Consider the following 26,214-nt stretch of genomic DNA (forward strand, 5'->3'; position numbering starts at 1 on the left):
AATTTTGTTGATTTTTTTCAACAAACCAATTCTTAGTTTTCTTAACTTTTTTCTACTGTTTGTCTTCTATTTCATTTATTTCTGTTCTAATCTTTATTATTTCCTTTATCCTGCTAACTTTGGATTTAGTTCTCTTTCTGTTTCCTTGAATTATTAAAAAAAGCCATGAGCCGGATGCTTTTTCCCAGTTTTGGTGAGCTGTGTTGGCTTCTGTCTGCAGTATTATAAGCTCTCTGGTTGGTGCTGTCACAAGCAGCTGAGCTCTTTTTTGTTCTCAGTTGCTCCCCACACATTCAAAATATATAGATTCCCTTGAAGTCAGGTGAGCCTGCAACCAGTTTCTCAGACAGCTCCCAGAAAAGCAGGAATGTTGGGGACACATTCTACTTTTTCCCTTTCCTCTCAAGAGAGAAGCCCAGCACTGGGCTGTTTCTTGAGTTGTGTTGGCCTGGCGGGGTGAGGGGAGAGGTGCTGACTTGGATGAAAGTAAACAGCTTTTCTTACCTCTTTTGTTGCCGTTGAACTTGCCTGGAGTACTACAACTTCCTAACTGGTTTCTTGAGGTTTCTTCATAAAGGGTTTTTTGTTTGTTTGTTTGTTTTTACAACAATGATAATTGTTGTAAAATTAGTGTTTCTGTGGGAGAAAGAGATCTGGAACTTTTTTCTACCATCTTACTGACCACGATGTCCAGAAGTATTTTTTTGGGGGGTGGTTTTATTAAATAGGCGCAATTGATTAAATCATTTGACAGCTTGAGTGAACTTAATCTCCAGGCACCCTTCCTTTCCAGGAGGGTGGGCTGATACTTGGCTTAAAGCTCCAATCCTCTCATTATTGGTCTTGCCTGGACAGCACTCTCCTGATTCATCTTCTTTGTATTAACTATATAGGGGTCCATCATGAATCACCTAATGAGCATAAACTCAGATGTCATGAAGGGTTTAGAAGTTACCTCCCAGATACTGAGGACAAAGGCCACCAAATTTTTTTTGCACATGTATATTGAAACTTCATCACATAGTATAAAATTTAAAAGTTGCAGAAATGTACTAGAAATGTAAATCTTCTGTCCACCCCTGTTCCTCAGCCACCCAGTTTTTCTCCTTGGAGCCTGGTACCTTTTTTAAAATTATTTTTCCACCTAAATAACAATTAAATTTCTTAAAAAGTAATAGTTTTTTTTTTTTTTTTTCCTCCTTTGGCTATTGCCTTATTTTGAAGATTTGAAGGACCATTTTGGTCTCCAAACAGTAATGAATAAAATACTGTTCCTTCCCTTACATTATACCTTGAAATGAGTTTATTAATGAAATACTAGATGCTGGGATAGAAAACTGAAATTAGTTTTTTTTTTTTTTTCCATGAAAGTTATACTTTTTTTCTGGAGTAAGAATAATGTTTATTGCCAAATAATTTTTTGGAGGAAAATAATGACATAAAGTAACAAAAGTGTTATCATTTCATGCTTTATTTGCTATCTTTTTTCTGTTTATGTGAATACATTTAAACACACATTTTTATGTTAAAAAAAATACATGCGAACAAAATCTGAGGTTTTATGTCCCCCTCCCCCCGTGTAACACTATTTATATCATTTTCATATGTCATTAAATAATCTTTAGTAATATGGTTTCGTCATTTCCTTCTTTTGGTTGTTAAGATTACTTTTAGTTTTGTGAATAAGTTAGCAAAGCTGTCAAATACTTTTGCCTTAAATTTTCTTTTGTTGGTTTTAGAGGACTTAAAAAGTTGACTTAATTATTTTGTATGTATATCTTACTTTCTTATATGCCAGAACTATTCTTTAAGGTAGCTAGCTTTCCTTTTTACTGACTTGTAGCACTCCTGGAGCTTATAAAATATGGAGGAACTGTTGTTCATTAGACTTTCCTTTTTAAATATCACCGATCTGTTTTTATGATTTTTAAAGTTCTTTAAACAGTACTTTAATGTCCCTGCAGTTCTTTCAAAAAAAATGTGTAAGTTCTAGTTCACATATACATGTTTATATGAATTTATTTGGTATAAATTTTGTATATATTTTTAATTTTTTTCCTCATAGTGAGCTATTGTCTTTGTCTTTTCATTTTTTCCCATTATTTCAATTGCACATTCATTATAATGGGGTACTGTGCAGGAGATAGTAGGATAAATTCTCAGAGAATTTTAAAAATAGGAGTGGGGAGTGATAGATGTGTAAGTGTGATAATGTGCACAAGTAGGTTTTAAATTTTCTTGATGAGTCCAAAATAAAATCGATGTTTTTGGCTATTTCCTTTCTTGCTAGGGTCCTGTATTAATAGGAAGTTCTCAAGGTGGTGTCAACATCGAAGATGTTGCTGCAGAGACTCCTGAGGCCATAGTTAAAGAGCCGATTGATATCGTAGAAGGCATCAAAAAGGAGAGTGCTGTTCGGGTATGTTGTGGTCCAGAGAACGTCTAGCTTGTGGTTGTGTAATTAAGATACTTAAAAAAGAAAGAAATTAATTTTGTACAGGTTTTTAAAAAAATTTTATTGAGTGTCAAGGCATGTTAATATCTTAGAAATGGAAACTTTTAGAAGTATCTACAATATTTTTCTTTATATCCTCCATAAGTATTTCAATATATATCTTTAAAAGATAAGTATTCTTTTAAAATAACCACTATACCATTGCCATACCTAGTATAATTAAGAGTAATTCCTTAAAGTTATTATTTACCCAGTCATTAAAATTCTTTAATTATTCCAAGTTTTTTTTTTTTTCTTTTACAATTTGAGCAGGGATCCATATAAAGTCTTTCATTGTTGTTGGTTAATATGTTTCATAGGTCTTTTTCTAAGTTATAGATTTCTTTTCCCTCACTTTCTTCATCTTTTTTCTTTCATTTGTTGAAGAATTAGTTGATTTTACATCCCCATGGTGACATTTAACATATTTCTTTCTCCCTTTTTTTATCCTGAAAATTGTGTGGAATGCTAGGGATACTATCTTATATATATCCCAATAGATCAGTGATTTTAATTTAGGTGGCATTTATGGATCCTTTTAAGAATCTGATGAAAGCTATAGGCTTTCATAATATGCACATACACAATCAATTTTGCCTACAATTTTACAGATTTTCTGTACTGTCTTATGTGGTTCTTCCTCCTTTTACATCTCCCACCCCCAAGAAAACATACCCAAGCATGAAGTTTAATGCTATGTATGGGCTGTGAGAGTTGCTTGGTAACTATTTCTATTGAATTAAATTGTTTGGATATAAAAAGCATGTGACCCATCTTAAAAGAAAAGTTTGAATATTAAAGTTTGAATGACATTTACATCTGTTAGTGGGAAACTGTTAGAATAAGCTTATGGTATTGAAGTACTGTGGAACAAGAATTTTGACTGGCACAGAGGTTTAAAAGAGATAGAGAAATTTCCCTTGTAAAGCTTGAAGCAAGTCTTATAGGCAAGTGAATAGTATAAATGTTTAAAAGGGACAGAAATTTGATTCATTAGGTGGTTATATGAGAGTGATGACTGGAAAGTTAAACTGAGATGAGAAAGAAAATACTTGACTTACAAGAATGCTTAAAGAAAAATCTAAGACATGCCTTTTGAGCAGTGAACAGACATAGTATCTAGGACCGTGCTTGGCAAGTTAATGTTATAGTGGGTTGATCAGAATTCGTTTGGAATTCTCAGATGTTTAAATATGAAACAATAGGTTGTGACCTAGTGGAAATCTCTTTATTTCTTCTTATTCTTTATTTTAAATAAGTCTTAAACCCAAAATGACATTTCTTAGCTTGATCATTTATTTATTGGCATTTGACTTTTTGTAAAAATCACATTAACCCTCAAAGAATTTAAGATTTTCCAATTAGTGAAAGTCAAATGTACAGCCTGTGATAGCAACTGGAGGAGGAATAAACTGCTCTGTAGTGTCCTGAGCAGTGGCAGCAGTTTGAATAAATGTGTAGACATCTAGCTTCTGTACCAGTGGCTGAGAATTGCTTATGGAACTTCAAAAATTCTGGATGTTTGGTCCACCATAGAACTTGTGAACCTTGGTGTATGTATTTTTTAAAAAACTCTTCAGGTATATCTGGTTAAGTATTCCTGCTCAAGACTAAACTTTACTAGATTAGAAACTTGAAATTATTTTTTGGGCCTAGCGTATATCAGGTACTCAGTAGATTTTTGAATGAGTGAGGTAATACTTGTTTGACTAGCTATGTCCCCATTGCTTAGTAGACACTCTTCATAAATTACCTATAAGGTAAAATAGGGTGATTTAATATTTTTGCCATTGTTTGGGCCATTGAGATTGTCAGTCCACCTTTTATATGTAGTTTAAATAAAACAGAAGCCTCTTTCAGTTTAGATTGGCCATAAGGCTTAGAGGCAGTATGGAGGCTATGGTATGGAATAAACACTGAAATTAAATCTAAGTGAATGGCAAGTCACATGATCTGTCTGAATCTCAGTTGTAAAATGGGCATAAGGCTTGCCTTGTGAGGATTTTGAATAAAAAGTTTTATTTAACCATTTAGTAATAGCTGTTGTTTCAGTGATTGTTTGACTACAAATGATTTATGCTTATTTAAATGATAAATTACAAGGTTTTTTATTTACTGTAATTTAATGTTGATTGGACATATGTGACATGCCTGTAATAAAGATGCAAATTGCTTTCAGCTTGCACAGAAGATGGGATTTCCACCCAATGTTGTAGATTCTGCAGCAGAAAACATGGTCAAGCTTTACAACCTTTTTCTGAAATATGATGCAACAATGGTAGAAATAAACCCAATGGTAGAGGATTCAGATGGAGCTGGTAAAGTATCTTCTTTTATCAAACATTGATTATGTATTTATCCACCTATTTATGCTTCACGAGGAAGTTGAAATAAGGACGTGAACTCATTCCTATGTGGAAGCTTATTTTATAATGGAATGAGTGTAAACAAATATGAAAGAGACCCATTAAAATGAACACCTTAAATATATATTTAGGTACACACAGAGGGGTTAAAATTGCATTGTCCAATATGGTGGCCACCACTTATATGTGACAATTAAAATTAATTAAAATGTTATAAGATTAAAATATTCCTCAGTCATACTAGTCACATTTCAAGTGCTCAGTAGCCACATGTAGTTACCATGTTGGAAAGCATTTCCATCATTGCAGAAAGTTCCATCGGGCAGTGCTGGGTTGGAGTGTCCAGTGCGGTAGTGAGGAAATAGCTGTAGCTATAGGGAATTAGCTGTCTTAATCTCCACAAGTTTTAGAATTTAGAGACATCATAGGTCTTTATTGTAGAAAGGTTATATCCTTTTAATATTTTTTAGAGAAGTAAGATTAGCTTATCACTTTGACAGCTTTTCTTTTGCCGGTGTTTAAAAGGTAAATCAGATTCTGAATTATGCCTTCCATGTATAGTTTTTAAAAAAATATATAAATTGCTTTATTGTAGTCTAGATTTTTCTTGGTATTTTATATTAACTGCTTTTATTACTGTAATTTATGTGATTTTGTTTCAGGTCTCTGGGCATTTTTAATCTTAAGTATTTGTAGATCATCTTTCACATTTTATACTTCCAATTAGTTATATTCTTTATGGTGGAAATAAAATTTTGGTTAGTCATTTATATAGTTGTATAAAGAAGAATGAGTAAATTATTGTAATAGAGGTATCTTATTAAACTAAAAATAACTAAATATGTTTAACATATTTCCTGTTTAGAAAAAAAAAGTGTAGCTCGCTGCCAGCATTAATTTAACTTTACGTAAACATGCTCTTTGAGGTTGAAGCAAACCTGAGCGGTTTTCAGTGTGAAAATAAAATATAAAAACTGTTCTTGGAGTTATTTCTAAACAGAACTTGTCTCTAATCCTAATGTAACAGAAATGTATATATAAAGCGGATTCATCAAATGAATCTTTGGCTATCAACTATTTGAGAATGATGTTAATGTCACATGTAGGAATGTAACATTTTCTAGGATTTGATGTTTTCAGTGATTGAGAATTACTGTATTTTGTAAATGAAAATACCAGTAGTAAAAACAGAATGCTATAAATGGAATGATGTCATTTGTTTCCAAAGACTATCAATATACTAGAGCAATGCGAAAATAAAAATAAAAGTGAGATCTTTCATGTCAAACTTTAGGGGTAAGGTTAGGACTATAATTCATGAGTTATTTGGGGGTAAATGCTGCAGCCACACGTGCCAGGGTTAAAGAGTAAAGGCTGAAGAATGTTTTAAAAATGAAATGTTCAGTGAAAGAGAATTATCTATATAGAACAGATATTTGTATTATTTTTTTGATTTTCTTAATAATATTAAAAGCAAGACTCTTGAATTCTTTCCAGTTGTGAAATTCTATATATTTTGTCACTAAGAGAATGTCTTTGTTCTTTTAATAACTAATATTTTTCTTCGTATTTAGTTTTTCTTTTCTTTGTATACATTTTTATATATTTTGAAGCAGTTGGGTTTTTTGTTTGTTTGTTTTCTGGTTAAGGACATTGTATATGTATTATAGAAAATTTGCAAAGTGCCAGAAAATTAAGGTTGGGAAAAGAACTCTTATAACCTCATTACCCAATACCCTGTAAATCTTTTACATAGATCAGTTCAATCTTTTTTGTAATTGGGTTCATACTGCCTATTTAATTTGTATCTTTCTCTTTTTAAAGTTGTGTGTGTGTTTTTTTCCCTACTGTTTATTTTGCAAATAAAACCAAATAAGAAAATAAGTCTTAACTACTCCTTTAAGAAAAGATTGCATACTGTATACATATTGCATTTTTATTATTTACCTAATATGTATCCTGGCAGTCTCTTCATGTGTATGGACTCTTCCTATGTTAAAAGTGTTAATCTCTTGTCTGACATTTGATGTGAATATTTTCCCAGGTTTTTCTGTTGTTTAATTTGATTTGATTTTTTGGACATACTGAAGCTTTTTGTTTTTTTCATGCAGTCAGATCTCATTTTGACTTCCATTGCTTTTGTGCTTAAGAGATTTTTTTTTCCTCTAAGAAAAAATATTATTTTCTTTGGGTATTATATTTCTTCTTAGAGTTGTTTGTAGAAATTTATTTTTGGTTACAATTTTTGAATGGAATCTTTTCTGCCATTATATAAGATCAGTAAATATCTGCAATGTGTTTTATTCTTTATTATTTTATTTTACTTTTAAGTCTTTGACAAATCAAAATTTTACTTTAGCTTTACTTCTTTTTCCAAAATAGTCAGTTTTCCTAAAATCATTGAATAAAACATCCTTCCCTACTGATTTTTGATACCCCTCCTTATATTTCAAGTGTCTAATTTCATGGATTTGATTGTTTTCGTATCAATAATTATAAGTTTTAATAATGGATAAGTCTCCCTTCATATGCTCATTTAAAATTAAATTTTAAAGAGAGGCTGTTCTTATTTATTCTTTTAGATTTGTGTTATTGAACCTTTTGTGGGTCAAGGACCTTTTAAAAATGCAGTGAAAATTGTGTGAAAACGAGTACCCTCATCCAAGGAAACTGCTCTGGTGTTCCTATGTGAGCATGTACACATGTCTGTACTATTTTTTATGCAGTCTAGAGGTTCCCAAACTTCCTGAAACCTTCGAATGTCAAATTACTAACTCCTATTGCTAGACAACCTTTAGAATCTTTTTGTCAGATTTCAGAAAAATGTCATGCTTAAATTTTATTGGGATTGCATTAATCCTATAAATCGTTGGAGGGAAAACAACATCTTGCTAGTATTTGCTTTTTCCCATTAGAAATGGATTATTTTTCTATCTTTACATGTCTTGATTTATATCTTTTAAAATAAGACTTCTTTTCTTTATGTAGTTTTTATATTTTTTTCTTAGATTTATTTGTAGAAGTATATTTTTGGTGCCTATTTTGGTTGAGATCTTTTCTGTCATATTTTCTTACTTTTTATAGCTGGTTGCAGAGACTATTGATGTAATTCTGTATTCATAGAGTTTAATTCTATTGTTAATTTATTTTTCTTAGTCTTCTAAAAATATCTCTACTGCATTTCAGCTTGTCTCCCATGTTTCTGTTTATTTTTAGTTTCTTGTTTCATAATACATAGTTTTGATGTTTGACCACGCAAAAGAGACATTCTGAGTATATTTTTGGTTTCCTATAGTAAATTTCTTTCAAACGTATATATTTTTTTCCTCTGCCAAAAACATAGCAAATACTGTTTGCCAGGCATTGTTTTACGTACTTTACAAACATGAGCCCCTTTAATTAATTTAATGTTTATAATAGTCCGGTGAAGTAAGTACTACTACTACTACTATTACTACTACTACTACTACTACTATCCTTATTTTATAGGTTAGGAAACTGAGTTACCAGGAGGTTAAGTGATTTGCCCAGGGACACATGGTTAGTGGTGAATTTTAATCTCCCCAACATTCCTCATTGAGTTTAACCATCAAGCTTGTGATCTATAGTAGTGGACATGGAGCTCTTGAGAAAGGAGAGATTAGCTGTCCTTTGGGTAGTTTTGCTCTGACTTTGAGGCTGCCATCCTGATCCCAGCTATTGTTGCTTTGGATATTCTGGGAATACCTGTAGGTAATTTGGATTTTTGCCCCCAGAAGTTTGTAAAATGGGTCAAAATAATACACTATTATCAGCTGTAAGAAAGTGTTATGCTGAGTTCTGAAAATTCATTCTTTTCTGTTTTTGACATATTATTCCCAGTTAGGTTGTCTATTGGAATATCAGAGGTCCTTCTGGGAGATTAAATTATTACATAAAATAGCATAAAATACTCTAATAGTAAACTGCATAGAGACACACCTAGAATTTAAAGTCTAAATGTGATAAAGTTCAAAGGACATAGAGAACTGAACCCAAGTCAAATTCCTCTGAGTTAGAAGTCCAAAGAAATTAATGTTCTTCCTAATTTCTTGAGTATTTTCACAATATGAGCTAGACAGGTTATGAATTCTGGGTAGAGATTGGATTCTCTTAGCCATGGCAGTTTGGACTGTCTCATAGAAAGGGGTAGAATTTCTTTATGATCTTGGGAGTTATACTGTTTGAATTTCAGGTCTCTTACATGCCTCAGTTTGCAAGGCGTACACAAAGTTGTTAATACATACAAGTTTATCACAGCATTAATACCTCAGTTATCAAACTGAGGGATTGGGGAACCCAAGCCATTCCCCTTGTAAGGAACAATGATACCAGGAACAGTTAAGTTTCTGGTTTTATCAAAGATCATGGCAGAAACTGATGGAAGCTGAGTTAAGGACAGTGGACTGATATTAGTCTCACCAGGGTGCCATTTTGTCCTGATTCTATTATCTATGGACTTAAAATCAGTTGGGAGAAATCTCTGAGCAAGAAATTAATTTCGTCATGGTACATTTGTGATTTCTAGGAGGGCAGGGGACTAATTTACCAAAGTGTAATCTCAAAAATTTTCCCTTCTTTGAGTGCCATGATTCTGCTACTTCAGTACGAATTGAGTGTGGGTTCCGTTTACTGATATTACACCCACTGTTGCTTAGTAACAGGTGTCAGTGGCTGTTTGTACTGACTGTTATGGAACTCAAGCCTTAAGAAATCTGTTTCCTAAGGATTTCACCCCAACTATGTTTGCATTGGAGAATTACCCTCAGTTTTATCTTCTGGAGTCTACCCCAAAGACTTAGTAAGGACTAATGCCTTTGCTTAACATGTTCCACATATTTTTTTTGAATTGCATGTTACATTTTTTAATATAATAGATATAATCGTTCACCCTACATTTAGAAAAACATTTTTTTCAAATACCAGTAAAGAAATGAAATATTGAACCACAAATTAAAAAGTCTCAGCAGATATTCAAGAATTAATAACATAAAATTAAAATTTAATGTAAAACATTATCATGTCATGTTTTTTAACATTTAAAGAAAGTACTGTAAATCATGAGTTAATGTAGAAATCATATGGAAATGAGAAAATGTTTAGAACTGAACAAACTGCAAGATGTATAGTGCTCTTTGGGAGGAAGAATTATCAGAAATGGTCAGTTTTTCCCAAGTTAATATATAACTTAAATGTAACTATCCAAGAACTTGGAACATGAAAAGTAGATCAGTATACAATTCATATGGAAAATAAAAGGATAACAATTACCAGTATATTTTTTTCTATTCAACAGCATTTAATACGATGGGTGATGTTTTGGTGACTAAATCACTGCTTAATGTAAATATGGTATTGTGTAGCCTCCTCCCCCCCAACTTTTTATATCGATACAGAAATAAAACAGTACAAAGAACTCTATCCTTTATTCAGAATCACTAGTCATTTACATTTGCCTTATATTTGTTTTATCACCTTCTTTCTCTCTACGCTGTGTGCGTATAAAAAATATATTTTCAGAATAATTTGAGCATAGGTTGGAGACTTTTTTACCTTTAAATATTTTAGTGTCTAAAAACATTATTTTATATAATCTCAGTACATTTATCAAAACCAGGAAATTTAACATTGATAAAATACTGCCTTCTAATCCACAATACATACTCAAATGTAGACAGGTGTCCCGGTAATGCCCTTCATGCCTTTTCCCACTTCTCCTTCCAGTTCAGGATCCTAGACTAGAGTTACACATTGAACTTAGCTATCATTTCTGTTTACCTCAAACAGTGCTTAACTTTCACTTTGATGCTTGACCTTGGCACACACAATACATACATTTGTTTTTGTAGAGAAAGAGTCATTTATTTTGCAGAATGTTCTGCAGTTTGGGTTTCTCTGCATGATGTTTCTTCATGGTGTTTTTTCCTTCATAGTATATTATATCAGGAGGCATACTGTGTTGGTTTGTTCCAATATTGATTATGTTAACTTGGATCACTAGATTAAGGTAGTGGCCATCAGATTTCTTGATTATAGAATCACTATTTTTCCTTTTGTAATTATTAGGAAATTTGTGACCCAAGCAGTTAATTGATATTGGTAGATTACTGTTAACTAGATTAAATACTTTATTTAGTTTTTACCATTGAAAAAACCCCTGAAATCATTTGTGTGTTCATATGTGTATGTATAGATACTTGTATATATAGATTTATTTAATTTTATCACATACATAGGTTTGTATAATCCTATATATGTGATAAAATCAAGATGCAGAACTGTTCCGTCACCACAAAAGAACTATTGTGTAGCTCTTTTTATTCACATCCTTCACACTGTTCTTCTCTATCCTGTTTTTTATGCCCTGGGAACCACTAGTCTATTCTCCATCATTTTGTCAGTTTGAAAATGTTATAAAAATGGAATCACACAGTATGTAATATTATGAGATCGACTTTTTTTACTAGATAAAATACCTTTGAAGTCCATCCAGGTTCTTGCATTTCCCAATAGTTCATTCATTTTTATGATGAGTTGTATTCCATTGTTTTGATGTACCAGAATTCATTCAGCATTTACCCTTTGAAGGAAGTTAGATTGTTTCCAGTCTTTTGCTATTACTAATGAAGCTGCTATGAACATTGTGTATAGGTTTTGCATGACCATAGTTCTTTGATATATCTCTTTTAATGTGTCAAGCAAGTATTCTTTGAGCATTTCTTTTCTTTTTTGTACAACAAGATATTCCAAGATTATCTTTTACTTTCTCACAGTTCTAGAATCAGCTCTAGCACCAAGGGACCCTGGTTCCTTTAATGGAAAATGGTATTTAGAAACCAAGAGATGCATGCTACCTGTGCTTGTTGCTACTGGTGTGTCATTGCTTCCAAGCTTTTTCAGTACACAGAGCCTAGAAAAAAGAGATATAAATAAAGAGTGAGTAAATACGTACATAAAAATACACCTATATTTGTATCCGTTTCTATATCTAATTCTAACCCAGTACCACAGAGTTCATTCTGTTTCTACCCATTTCCATATTTATAATTCTCTTAGCCAACATTCAGAGACATGGCTCACATTATTTGCTCGTAAATTTGGTATTCTTTACCTTTCTGTAGATCAAGGTTTCTTAACCTTGTCACTAGTGATTTTTTGGTGTCAGATCATTTTGTTGTGGGGGACAGGGAGAGGACAGCCACTGTGCATTGTAGGATGTTAAACAGAGTGTTTACCAGTAGCACTCAGATGCCAGTAGCAACTGCTAGTTGTGACAACCAAAAAATGCCTCTAGACTTTGCCAAATATCACCTGTGGGACCAAGTGCCTCTGGTTGAAACCACTGCTGTAGATCCAAGTTTCCAAATGTTATGTCCCTTGTACCTCAGGAACTTCCTTGAGCATTTCTCTTGATACAGGTCTGCTAGTGATGAATTTTCTTCCATTTGTCTGAAAATATCTTTGTTTTTTGAATATGTTTTCACTAGATGTAGAAATCTGGCTCAATATATATTTTTATCACTTTGAATATTTTTTTCTGCACCATTCACCTCCCCTTCTCCTTCCAATTTCACATATTGCTACATGATTTGATATTGTCCAATAGGTCACCAAGATTTTTTTAAAAAACTTTTCAGATTGGATAACTTCTATTTATCTTCAGGTTCTTACCTATATCCAGTCTGTTGTGAAGCCCACCAGTGAATTTTTTATTTCTGGTATGGTACTTTATAGTTCCAGATTTTTTATTTGATTCCTTTTTAAAGTTTTATTTTCTGCTTAGATTACTTCTTTGGTGCTATATTATGATCATATTTTCCTTTAAATCCTTAAACATTTAAAATAGCTATTTCGTAATCCTCTGATAATTCTAGATCTGGGTCATCTTGGGTTGGTGATCTCAATTGCTTTTTCTCTTTACCGTTGGTGATGTTTTTCTGTTTCTTTACAGATATAGTAATTTTTAATTGTACACTGGACATTTTGGGAGATATGGTGTAGAGATTTAGAATTCTGTTATCTTCTTCTGAAGGAATGTTGATTTTTGTTGTTATTTGTAGTTAGCCGGACTGTAAACCGTGTCTCTTGTGTTGTGCAGCAGCTGAAACTGCCTAGTTTTTTTCAGCCTTCTCTCCATTTAGGAACAACAAGGAGAATGTTGTAGTTAGATTGGAGCAAGGAGGGGTCGCGTACTGAAAGATGACGTTGAAGAGGTGACCTTCATATGAGTCATTTTGCTAGAGTGCTAGAGGTAAAAGTCTGATTAGAGTGGATTTAAGAGAGGAAGGCAGCAGAAAAATTTGATACAATGAATTTAAGCACAGAGGTTGGCAGATAAGTATTTTGCGGGCCACATATGGTCTCAGTTGCTGCTGCTTTTCTTCTTCTCTTTCCTTCATCCTATTCCCTTTATTCTTCACAATCTATTCAAAATGTAAAACCCATTCGTAGCTCACAGACTGTATAAAAATAGGCATCCACCGAATCTGGTCCATGGGCTATAGTTTCCTGATCTTTGGTTTCAATAAGAAGAGAAGAGTAAGGGTGATTTAGAGGATATATATATATATATCCTCTTTTTATTAAGGTAGGAGGAAGAACAGTATTTTTGTAAGTCAGTTTGATTTAGCCAATAGAAAAAATGGGGAGGGGTTTATAATGCAGGAAAGACAGAATTGCTAGAACAATGTCTGTGAGTAGGTGAGAGGGAATGGAATCTAGGGCCCAAGTGAAGGGTTTAGCCAGCAGAATGGATAGTTAATTCTTGGTAATTAAAAAAAAATTTTAATGTTTTTGAGGTTTAATTTTTCTCTTCTTTAGTGTTGCCCTAGGATAAATGTAGAACAAGTAACTTTGATGGGGCAGTTCCCATTTCCAAATACTGTTTTCCAAGAAACAGTTTGAATTAATTGTGAATATAAATCGAAATACTTTCAATAAAGTAACAGAATGTTTTTCTCTATCTGTCTTGAAATTAAAATCACTTTTTTTCCCTTCTCTTCAAAGTGCTGTGTATGGATGCAAAGATCAATTTTGATTCTAATTCAGCTTATCGTCAGAAGAAAATCTTTGACCTACGGGACTGGACCCAGGAAGATGAAAGAGACAAAGATGCATCTAAGGCAGATCTCAACTACATTGGCCTAGATGGGAATATAGGCTGTCTAGGTACCATCTGTTTTTATGTTAGAGCTGGATTGGCTAAGCTTCATTTATTTTCTCTGTGTTTGTTGCTTATACAAATCATTGTCCCCTCTTGATAGTAAATGGAGCTGGTTTGGCTATGGCCACAATGGATATAATAAAACTTCATGGAGGGACTCCAGCTAACTTTCTCGATGTTGGTGGTGGTGCCACAGTCCATCAAGTAACGGAAGCATTTAAGCTTATCACTTCAGATAAAAAGGTAAGTTCAGGACTTATGTTTTAGAACCTGAATGGCAAGAAGTAACTTGATTAATTAGTAGATGTGATTGTTATACTAATTAAGCATTAAAATTTTAAAGTCTATAGTAGTTTGGAAGCATTTGCCGAAATCAATGCAATAAAAGTAATGACCAAAAAAGATAGTTTCCCATTGTGCTTTAGAAAAAAATATGAAATATTAGATGGCGTTAGATAATATTATAAAAGGTAGCGATTTGGTATGGAAGCACATTCCTATGGAAAAAATTTATGAAGATGTTAGTTGGCTACAAAAGCCCAGAAATCTGTATAGTTTGTAAAGCTAAAAAGAAGAAAAATGAAACCATCTTTAATTTTATCCAGAGATAACTTTTCTTACTATTGATTTGATCTGTTTTCTTTAAGACTTGTTAAGGCATATATTTCATACACACACATGTGCACATACAGACACATACTGCATGTATATCTTTCTAGAAACAGCTTTATTAAAAAACAGTTCACATACCCTATAGTTCACCCATTCGTATATTTATCTTTTGATATACATATTTTGAGTCTTTTTTTTTTCTGACACATTTTGAGTACTTTTTGTATTCACTAAGGTATTCTAAAACGCTCATTTTAATGTTTGTATAATCTGTCATTTGAAGATGCCATAATGTAGAACTGTGACTTTACAAGTGATTATCAAAATACAAGGGACGTGAAACATCATTATCCAAAAGACATACTATATAGTATCAATAACCAGGTATTTTTTAAAGAGTGAATCTATTATGTGGTCCATGTGGGTTTCATAAGGCTTATGAAAAACTAAAATAATGGCTTCCCAAGAACTAGTCTTACTGAATTTAGACTGAGAATTCCTCATTGGTGGGGTCATGTCTTACTCATGTTGTCTCTCCCAGTGGCTGGCGTAATCCTCAGAGCATATATTGGTCATTAATAAATATATATTATTGCTGATGCTGACAGTATACATTTTTTTTTGTTGTTAGACTCTAGAATTGTTTAAAAATTATTTTACTACTCTTTCACTTTGAGGCTATAGACTTATTTGCTGTATTCAATTTTATAAAGAGTGTTAAACTGAGACACAATATACTTTATTTCCCTTGTTTTATAATTATTTTTAAAAAAGTAAACATTCTATTTGAACTGTATTTCTATAGCTTCTTTTGGCATAAACTCTAAAAGCAGAGTCTTATGTCATTATGTAACTATTGAGTACTTCCTAAGGTGAACGAGAATTCTAGTTATGTTTTAAACCTGGCTTTTAGGGCATAGGTACAAGAATGGAGAAAAGCACATGAAGAATTCCAGTGTTGGGGACTGACTTGAAGGGTGTTGGAGTTGGAAACGGGCCAGGAGCCCAAGTCAACAATGTGAATAGCATTGAAATAGCTGTATACATATATCTCTCTTTGTATTGGACACTGTGTTTGGATTTGGGAAGACGTAGTCTCTTCCTTCAAGGCATTTATAGTCTGACTGGGGCGATAAACTGAATGTAGTGCTGTGGAAGAACAGAAAGCAGCCAGTAACTGGGAGAATGAAGGTGGCCTTATCCGAATGGATGATACCTTGAGCTGTCTTGAGAACTAAATGATTTAGGCAGGAGGAAGAAAACATGCAAAGGCATGGAGTCCAGACAGGGCTACTAGGCTCATGGAATGGTAAGATACTTATATATAAGAATATAGCTTTCTTGGGATGAATGATAAGAGAAAATGCTGGCAAGCAGCCTCCATCATGAAGATCCCTTATCTATAGGTAAGGAGTTTGGAATTTAACCTTCTACTCCAGTGTGTACACAGATACACATATCTATGCCTTTTTATCTTTTTGAAAAAAAGTATTTCTACTAGTAGAGGGTGAAATGAAGAGTAGGGAGGCACTGGGATGAGAGATAAATTTGTTGGTTATACCTGATTGTTCAGAAGGATGAAGAGGTGCCTGACAAAGGCAGTGTCAGCAAAGAAATCTAATTTAGAGGTATGTCTGTGATAGAATCATTAAATTCATCTTTTTTTTTCCCCCCCTTGGGAGCAGGGTGGCAAAGAGAGAGGTTAGTTAGGTTAACCAACCAGTGGTTGGTTAGGGCTTTTTGCTGAGGAGAATGATCGGGTGGAGATGCCTTTTGTGCCATCAGAGGTAAAGTAGAGAAATATATAATTCTAAATGAATGTGTTAAGTTCACATTGCGGCGATAATATCTTGTTGATGGTTATAAAGATAGTATATAGTATACTTCCTATAATAGTTGGATATATATTTGAGAGTCCTCAGATATCGAGAAAAATTGAAGTGCTAGGAGTTGGTGAGACAACCCATATGAATGAGATGAGGAAACCAAGAATAGATTGTTGAAGGATTGAATAAAGAAGAGGAGATACAATAATAAGAGAGAACAAACTGACAGAAATAGTTGCAGATCAGGCGACAGTGGTGACACTGAAGGCCAGGGTGAAGGTGCTGAGCGTTAAGGGGATGGACGACAGTGTCCGATGCTGCAGGAGCAGTAACTTAGAGTAAGCACTGGAAGAGATGATTGGGAACCTTAGAAAGTAGAGGAGTGGGGGCAGAGGCCAGGGTGTAGTGGATTGGTTTGTGATTGGGAATTGAGGGAGTTGGGACATCTGGGAGGGATTACTCTTTCAGGGTGTTTTTTTGAAGGTACAGAAGGCCATAATACTAGCAGTTGAATGGAGGTAAGGTTGAGGAGAGCTGTGTAGTCTGTGTTTGCTTGCTTGTTTGTTGGGAAGACCAAGATGAGCTTTTTCTAGCTGGATGGAGATGTCATTGGGGAGAGGAACATCATATGCTACAACTGGCAGTGGGATAGGAAGCTTATGATGAGAATGAAAAGTGTGAGGCAGACTATTAAGGAGTGGATTGCTAATGAATGATTATTATACTGCTCTTCAGGTTATGTTAGTGTTTCAGGGTATTTTTTTGTTTGTTTTTACTGTTTTGCATTATTCAAATTGGTATGTCAGAGGTAGACTGGGTGTGAGATCACTGAACATGCACATGACAGTGTCACTGAATTGGTCAGCCATAGGTTCCATGCTATATAGTGAAGAAAGTCAGATCGGTAGAGAGCTGATAGACTGAGAGATTAGAAAGGGGTTGAGGGACTATAGGCTTTTAAGAACAAAAGATTGGGTTTGATGCCGTTAGAGATGAAAGGCATTAAAGGTGAAAAGAGGGGAGGTTGAGCAGAGAGTGGGATTTATACATTTAATATTCTAGAGATACTCATTCTGGTCAAGTCAAGGATTCCTCTTTGGTAATAATTAGTTGAAGTGGACTGGAGATAATAGTGACATGGTGGAGATCCAGTAATTTTAAGGCTAGAGTGTTAGATGGTGCCTTGTGTGATGAATATTGTAGCTATCCAGAATGAGATAGAGAGAGAGAAACGGGTGCCAGAATCTATTATGAATTCAAGTCCATTGTAAGTTCTAGAGCTTCATTTTTAGAAATAATAATGGTAAAAATAAGGAATGTATAGCATAGCCAGTGTGTCTCAACCTTTTTGCATGTCATGGCGTTCACAGAAAGTATTTCAATGGGCTGTAGGATGGTGATGGAGAAAGTTGCTCATCGTCAGAGGCCACTGGCCCAGAGGGGCCAGCTGTCCCAGAACCTTTCTAGCTTCCCTAACGGTTGAGGGGAACAACATCTTGATGTGTCTACAACCCTATTTTATCTCACTGGTTGAGAAGCTCTGGTATAACAATGAACTAAGCCTCTTTTTTAAAAATAAAAAAATACTTATTTTTTGTAAAGGATGGAACAACTTTACAGATTATTGGTGTTGTGATGAAGGAATACTGACCCAAACAGGCCCCGAGGTTGGATTTGGTATGTAGCCAGGAGTGGGTATACAGAGTGATTTTGAGGGCCTGATTTGTGTGAAAAGTTGGTTAAGTTGGTGGGGCTGGATGAAGAAAAGATGGTAGTTAATGAACACTAAGTTGGAGATCTTGCATGTGACATTGTTTTATAACATGATCTGGGATAATCATGCTGGCGAATGTTTAATAGGGAACAAGTAAATGGAATCAGGTCTTTTTCATACGGGACAGGAGAGAAGAGAATATGAGTCAGGTGCTGGAATTAACCAAGGAGGAGAAAATTAGTTCTGGTGTGGTGGACTGTGCAGACTTCAGTGATGAGAGCTACAGAGGGTATGGCTGTTTGGTCATAAATGTTTGAATGGAGTTAATTTTTATCATAAATACTACTATTTTATCATAAATACTACTATTTTCTTGAGAAGGAAGGATACACACTCATTCCTTTAAAATTTTAATCTATCAAAAACATTTTATTCACAGGTACTAGCAATTCTGGTCAACATTTTTGGAGGAATCATGCGGTGTGATGTTATTGCACAGGGTATAGTCATGGCAGTAAAGGATTTGGAAATTAAAATACCTATTGTGGTACGGTTACAAGGTGAGTGGAACAGGTATCTTGTAATTGTTCCATGAACTCTAGCTCCTTGAAAGTTCCTAATTCCAAGGAGTTCAGTTCTTTTAAAATATAGTATTCAGATATTTTTGAATGAAAGTGTAATAGGAAATTTAAAAAATGTGGGTTTAAAAAAAATTCTAACATTGGGGCAAAATTGTTCATAATTTTGCTTGGTATGATCTGGTACTTTATTTGTTGTGCTTTGACTTAAATTCTGGCTGACCTGAGTTACCGTTGATACGGCACAGCACAGTATTTTACGAGGCAGCTCTATGTCTTTACAGCATTTTCTTTGGTTTAGAACATTTATTATATTAAATGATGGAAGTACTCTTATGTTAAAATTTCATACTTGTGTATTTTTAATGATTTTTTTATAGATTTTCAAACATTTCAAATAATTTTGTGTTGATATTGAAAACATTTTTATATCTACATAACTGATTTCCAGGTACACGAGTTGATGATGCCAAGGCACTGATAGCGGACAGTGGACTTAAAATTCTTGCTTGTGATGACTTGGATGAAGCTGCTAAAATGGTAAACAAGCTATGTTAATCAAAGGACTAATTTGCAAAGTAGATAAAGAATTTACAAATACTTAGATTCAAAATGAACCAGCTAATATTGCTAATAATTAGTGTTTCTGCTAAATACTAGGAATATCGAACACCTATACTTATCATCCATCTTAATTATCAACTCATGCCTAATCATGTCTCATTTGTATTCTTACCTTTGCTTTCTTCCTTGCTCATGATTATTTTTGAAACAAACTTTAGACTATATCATTTCATACATGTCATCAAGTATCTATAAAAGGTAAAGGTATTGATAATGATATAAAGGAATTATTGCTATTTGTTTCAGGTAGGATAGCAGTATCATGTTTATATTTTTTAAAAAAGAATCTAGTCAGTGTTGAAATTTCCCTGATTCTCTCAAATGGCGATTTTGTCTAGCTTTTTTGGTTAGAATTAGGATCAAAATAAATCTATGCATTACAATTTATTAATATGTTACTTTCTCTTAATCTATAGATTCTCCCTTGTTTTTTCTTTTTTTTTTTTTTCCAGATTTATTTGTTGAACAGGCCATGTTGATGGTCTTGTATTATTTCCCCTAGTCTGGATATTAATGATTGTATCCCTGGGGTGTCCACTACCCCTGTATCTTCTATAAACTGGTAGTTCAGTCTATAGGCTTGATTATATCAGTATTTGATTTTGGAGAATTGGGAGCAAAAATATTTTATAGTTGGTGTTGTGTAATTCTGTAAGGAAATATATAATTAATGTCAGATTACTTTTTGTGATACTGGTGGTCGTTGACAATCATAGCTTAGATCCAATATTTTGTTTATGCAAAGTGATGATATTCTAATTGTTCTTTATTTTATGGAAATTTTGCAAAAAGTAAATCTCGTATCAACTATTCGTTATGAAGTAAATTTTATATAGGGAAAATAGGATAATTACTTGATTCTTTACTTTTATGAACATTTTCAAAATAATGAGTTTGTTTTATTTTTATGTCCTGCAAAAGTGACCAAGTTTTTTTATTTTTTGTTTTTAGGATGTGTGTGTGTGTGTGTGCGAGCACGTGCGCGCATACAATATGCACCTTTTTTTAATTTTAATTTTTCAATTAGAGTTGACATTCAGTTATGTTATGTTAGTTTCAGGTGTATAGCAAAGTGGTTAGACATTTATATAATTTACGAAGTGATCCCCTCCTCCCACCCCCGATTAGTCTAGTACCCACCTGACACCATACATAGTAATTACAGTATTATTGAATATGTACCCATGTACCCTAAGCCGTACTTTACATCCTTGTGACTGTTTTATAACTACCAATTTGTACTTTTTAATTCCTTCACCTTTTCACCCAGCCCCTCAACCCCCCTTCCATCTAGCAATCACCAGCTCTCTGTATTTATCAGTCTCTCTTCGTTTTGTTTGTTCGTTTATTTTTTCTTTAAATTCTACATAGAAGCGAAATCATATGGTATTTGTCAATCCCTGTCTGACTTATTTCATTTAACATAATACCCTCTCGGCCCATCCATCTTGTTTTAAATGGTAGGATTTCATTTTTTTTTTTTTTTAAATAGCTGAGTATATTCCATTGTATATGTATATGTGCCACATCTTTATCCAGTTGTCTATTGATGTGTATTCAGGTTGCTTCCATATCTTGGCTATTGTAAATAGTACTGTAATGAACATAGGGGTGCATATGTTGTTTTGAATTAGTGTTTTGGTTTTCTTTGGATAAATACCTAGAAGTGCTATTGCTGGGTCATAAGGTAGTTTTAGTCTTAATTTTTTGAGGAACTTCCAAACTGTTTTCTGTAGTGGCTGTATCAATTTGCAATCCCACCAATAGTTCATAAGGACTCCCCTTTCTCCACATCCAGTTGTATTTTGATTTATTGATGATTGCCATGCTGACAGGTGTGAAGTGATATCTCATTGTGGTTTTAATTTGCATTTCTCTAATGATTTTGATGTTGAGCATCTTTTCCTATGTCTGTTAGCCATCTGTATGTACTCCTTGGAGAAATGCCTATTCAGGTTATCTACCCACATTTTAAATGGATTATTTGTTCTTTTTGTTGTTAAACTGTATGAGCTCTTGATAAATTTTTATTATTAACCCCTTATTGGATATGTCATTAGGAAATATCCTCTCCCATTCAGTAGATTTTGTTTTTGTTTTGTCGATGGTTTTCTTTGCTGTGCAAAAACTTTTTAGTTTGATATAATACCATTTGTTTATTTTTATTTTGTTTCCCTTTCCCAAAGAGACATATTAGAAAAAATATTACTAAGAGCAGTGTCAGAGAGTTTACTGCCTATGTTTTATTCTAGAAGTTTTATGGTTTTGGGGCCTACATTTAAGTCTTTAATCCATTTTGAGTTTATTCTTGTACATAGTGTAAGAAGGTGGTCCAGTTTCATTGTTTTTGCATGTCATCTGTCCAGTTTTCTCAGCACCATTTATTGAATAGACCGTCTTTACCCCATTGTATAATCTTGCCTCCTGTGTCATAGATTAAATGACCATAGAGGCATGAATTTATTTCTGGGCTCTCTGTTCTGTTCTGTTGATCTACATGTCTGTTTTTATGCCAGTACCATGCTGTTTTGATTACTATAGCCTTGTAATATAGTTTCATATCAGGTAGTGTGGTACTTCCAACTCTGTTCTTCTTAAGATTGCTGTGGCTATTCAGGGTCTTTCATGGTTTCTTATAAATTTTAGGATTATTTGTTCTAGTTCTTTGAAAAATGCCATTGGTATTTTGATAGGGATTTCATTGAATCTATAGATAGCTTTGGATAGTATGACATTTTAACATTGTTAATGATTCCTATCCATAAGCATGGTATATGCTTCCATTTTTTTGTATCTTTTCCAATTTCTTTCTTTAATGACTTATAATTTTCCAAGTTAAAGGTCTTTTACCTTCTTGGTTAATTTGATTCCTAGGGTTTTTTTAAAAAAAAAAATTTTTTTTATATAGTTGTAAATAGGACTGTTTTCTTAATTTCTCTTTCTGATAGTTCATTATTGGTGTATAAAGCCACAGCCAGTTTCTGAATGTTAATTTTATATCCTGCTATTTTACTGAATTCATTTATCCGTTCTAAGAGTTTTTTGGTGGAATCTTTAGGGTTCTCTATATGTCATCTGCAAATAATGACAGTTTTACTTCTTTTCCAATTTGGATGGCTTTTTTTTCTTTTTCTTGTCTGATTGCTGTGGCTCCAACCATGTTTTTGAACTCAATGGATTAAAACATATTTGGTGTGGTTCAATCCATTTTAGTAATTTTTATTGATGCTCAAATTATCCCATCATTTGTCAATGGGAACTTCTTCGCTTGACTCCTGAATCCTTCTTACATGCCCTGTGATATGGTTTCTGGTATAATGACATGTTTCATGTTCACCTTTACATTTCTTGGAATCAGCCAAATTGTATTTAGAGTATTAAGGGTACTTATGGATACTGGGTTATTAATTTTTTTAGGCTCTTTCAGTGGCAAATTAGGAAAATATGTATTTTTTAAAGGGAGAAATACGTGAGTACATACTGATATTTCCAATAGATAAATTGACTTATTCAGGACCACATTTCATAAGCATTAGAGTGGGATTTGAACCCAAGGTTCCTAACTTTAAACTTTTGTTAACTAGTCTACTGGGGAAGAGAGAAGCTGAATTTGTTGTTTGGTTTTAGACAGGTTTAATTTGTATAATATTTGTATGATTTAATTTGTATGGTACCAGTTGGATATTTTCAGACAGATTATAGAGAGAACATTGGAATTCAGGTTGATAATTGTTAACTTACTCACAGAAAGTAAAGTACTAACTGCTAGACCCATACTCCTATCTCAGTATTATAGGTTAAGACTTAAAAAAAAGACTTATTTAGGTGTGGTTTGCATTATGCAGTATCCAACTAAGACACTCACTGTTTCTGTCTTTTAGATAAAATTTAGGCAATAAAAAGGTATGTATTTGTATCAGATATGTGTGTGATATATATAGTGTGTATACATATTTAGTAACTTCAGATTTTATATATATTATTGAAGATATTGAATTGAAGTGTGGGTTATGAAAAATGTCAGATTTAAGTGACAAAATGCTTATAAGAATGTAAAGTTATTTACAAAGATGTCAGAATAGCCTGATATTTTAAATGAAAAAGATTGAATGTACATTAATTTCATATTGACCAATAGTTCTGATTTGTGTTTAGATGAAAATAGAGACAAAGATTTTTGTTTTTGTTTTTTTTTTCAGGTTGTAAAGCTATCTGAAATAGTGACCTTGGCCAAGCAAGCCCAGGTGGATGTGAAATTTCATTTACCAATCTGATCTGAAAACCCATTGGATGGCTGAAGATGTTAAATGTGCTATAATCGTTAAAAATACTGTGTTCTTTATTATTGTTCCTTTTCTCTTTAGTGTGTGAAGATTGTAATTGCCATCTAGCCACAAAAACTTTTAAAAGCATTTGGTCTACATTTAATTCTACTGTTGAGAATGGGCTGTTTATAAAAATAATATGGAATGCAGTTATCTAGTTTCTTTTGTTCATCCTTTTTCACTTCTACAGAATGTCACTTGCAATATGTGTTTATTATTGTTGGATTCAGCATTCTTCATTGATATGAGTCCTATGAATAAAATAAATATGAAGATAAAGTTTTATTCTTTAGTGTTAAAAATATATCTGATAACTAGCCCCATTGGTAGAGCAATGTATTAAAACAATATTTTATATAAGAAGTGTTTATCTTCAACACCAAGTACGTAACTAAATATATCAATCACTATTTATAAACAATTTTCAAACACTCCCCAGATTATTCTTTTAAGTATTTCAGAGAAGTAACTTGTTAATTATTTAAACATTGTTTTAACCATTACAAGACACCGATAACTACAAGTCTTCATGATCATGTGATATTGAGAAGAACCTGTAGGTTTGTGTCAAATAAAGGTATATTTCCTGAAGACTTGGCAGACAAAATTAACAATGTCAATTTAAGTTAATAAAAATATCCCAATGTGATTTGGATTAAAGTTTGTTTTTTCCACCTTAAACACAGTAGAAGGTGATGTGTTCATCATTGCACTAAATACCTCTAGGAACTGATTTATAGATCATGTACTGGAGCATGGCATTACATGTTATAAGGGTACCTATGGTTATTTCACTTGAATTCTGCTGTTTATGTGTGTGCCATCTTGTACCTTCTCTAAAGCTAACACATCTTTTGTGTCCCTATGTGTATATGTGTGTGTGTGGGGGTGTATGAGTGTGTGTGTATGTTTGTCTTTTGTTCATTACATAGAGCATTTGATAGGAAATAATAGCCATTGTGTGTGTGTGTGTGTGTGTGTGTGTGTGTGTGTGTATGTGTGTACCGTGAGAGGCAGCATAGCATAGTAATTACGAGTATAGAATTTGAAAGTAGACTGGCTTGAATCTGGGCTCCACTGCCTACTAGTTATGTATGTTTGGGCAAGTTTCTAAATTTCAGTGAACCTCAGTTTCCTTAGCTCCTTTCTCATCCTTATTAGAATTATATAGTGGGGAAAGAGAGAGGGAGAGAAATTATATTGGGAAGACATATAAAAGGCATATTCAAACCAACTAACTATACACATGCCATTATCTGTCAGTTGATCATCTATCTACCTGCCTGCTTACCAACCTATCTTCCTTGCCTATATCGAAGACTAAATCTGAACCATTAAACCATTTAAAATTATGATAGTTATAATTAAAAGTACAAACCTTTAGCTTTTAATTTAAAAACATTCATTCCAAAGAATGTTGGATAATGATTAGTTCAGAAGAGATTGGCATTTGTTGGAGTCTAGTCAAGAATTAAAAACAATGCTTGACATTTCAGAGAGGGTATTATGTAGACTGTTGGTGATATTTGTGTTTTATCTATTTTTGTATAATACAGTCATGGGTCACTTAACAACAGGGACTCATTCTCAGAAATGCATTGTTAAGCGATTTTGTCAATGTGCCACAATCAGACTGCATTTACACAAACCTGGGTTGTATATCTAGGCTACGTGGTATAGCCTGTTGCTCCTAGACTATAAACCTGTACAGCATGTTACCTTACTGAATACTGTAGTCAATAGTAACACAATGTTATTTGTATATCTAAACATAGAAATGTTACAGTAAAAATACGGTGTAAAAGATGAAAAATGGTATTCTTGTATAGGGCACTTACCGTGAATGGAGTTTGCAGGACTGGAAGTTACTCTGGATGAGTCAATGAGTGAGTGGTGAGTGAATGTGAAGGCCTAGGACATTACACTACTGTAGACTTTATAAACACTGTACACTTAGGCTACACTAAGTAAGAAAATGATGCAATCAATAGATGGTAAACATGAGAATGTATGAGGCTGCTGCTGATGTAACACGGCATAGTGTTTTACAGCAAACTTTTCAATAAGTCAAGGATATACTTAAATACAGTAAAATATATACACAAGTGACATATTAGCAAGTGTTATGTACTATATATAATTGTATTGCTATACTTTTACATGACTGACAGAGCAGCAGGTTTGTTTATACCAGCATCACCACAAATGCACGTGACGCATTGTGTTGATAGGATGGCTCTGATGGCAATAGGTGATAGGAATATTCCAGCTGCATTGTGATCTTAGGAGACCAGTATTGTATATTGTGTCTGTGGTTGACCAAAATGTTAAGCAACAGCTCACTATTGGGCAAGAAAGAATGTTTCAAGGTCAGAGTGACCAGTAGTATCAGTTATAACTGAGAAGTAACAGGACAGACTGAACAGTATCCGGTGGAATTGAAACATGATGTAACTAATCTTGGTTAGAGTGATTATTATGTGATGGTAGAGGG

General features: G+C 33.4%; 1 protein-coding gene across 5 annotated transcripts in view; it reads left to right on the top strand.

Moving 5' to 3' along the window:
- SUCLA2 (succinate-CoA ligase ADP-forming subunit beta) overlaps nt 1-24,369 on the top strand; it is a 56,253-nt gene extending 31,884 nt beyond the window's left edge. For all 5 annotated transcript variants that reach the window (XM_036228598.1, XM_036228596.1, XM_036228595.1 and 2 more), the window contains exons 5-11: nt 2,291-2,419; nt 4,674-4,812; nt 13,885-14,046; nt 14,142-14,284; nt 18,633-18,753; nt 19,223-19,311; nt 23,595-24,369. In XM_036228598.1, the coding sequence (XP_036084491.1) occupies nt 2,291-2,419; nt 4,674-4,812; nt 13,885-14,046; nt 14,142-14,284; nt 18,633-18,753; nt 19,223-19,311; nt 23,595-23,669 (858 nt within the window). In that variant the 3' untranslated portion in view covers nt 23,670-24,369. The remainder of the gene's footprint in view (nt 1-2,290; nt 2,420-4,673; nt 4,813-13,884; nt 14,047-14,141; nt 14,285-18,632; nt 18,754-19,222; nt 19,312-23,594) is intronic.
- Nucleotides 24,370-26,214: the final 1,845 nt, after the last annotated feature.

The sequence above is a fragment of the Rousettus aegyptiacus genome, unplaced genomic scaffold (genome assembly GCF_014176215.1).
Source record: "Rousettus aegyptiacus isolate mRouAeg1 unplaced genomic scaffold, mRouAeg1.p scaffold_m13_p_11, whole genome shotgun sequence".
Classification (NCBI taxonomy): domain Eukaryota; kingdom Metazoa; phylum Chordata; class Mammalia; order Chiroptera; family Pteropodidae; genus Rousettus; species Rousettus aegyptiacus.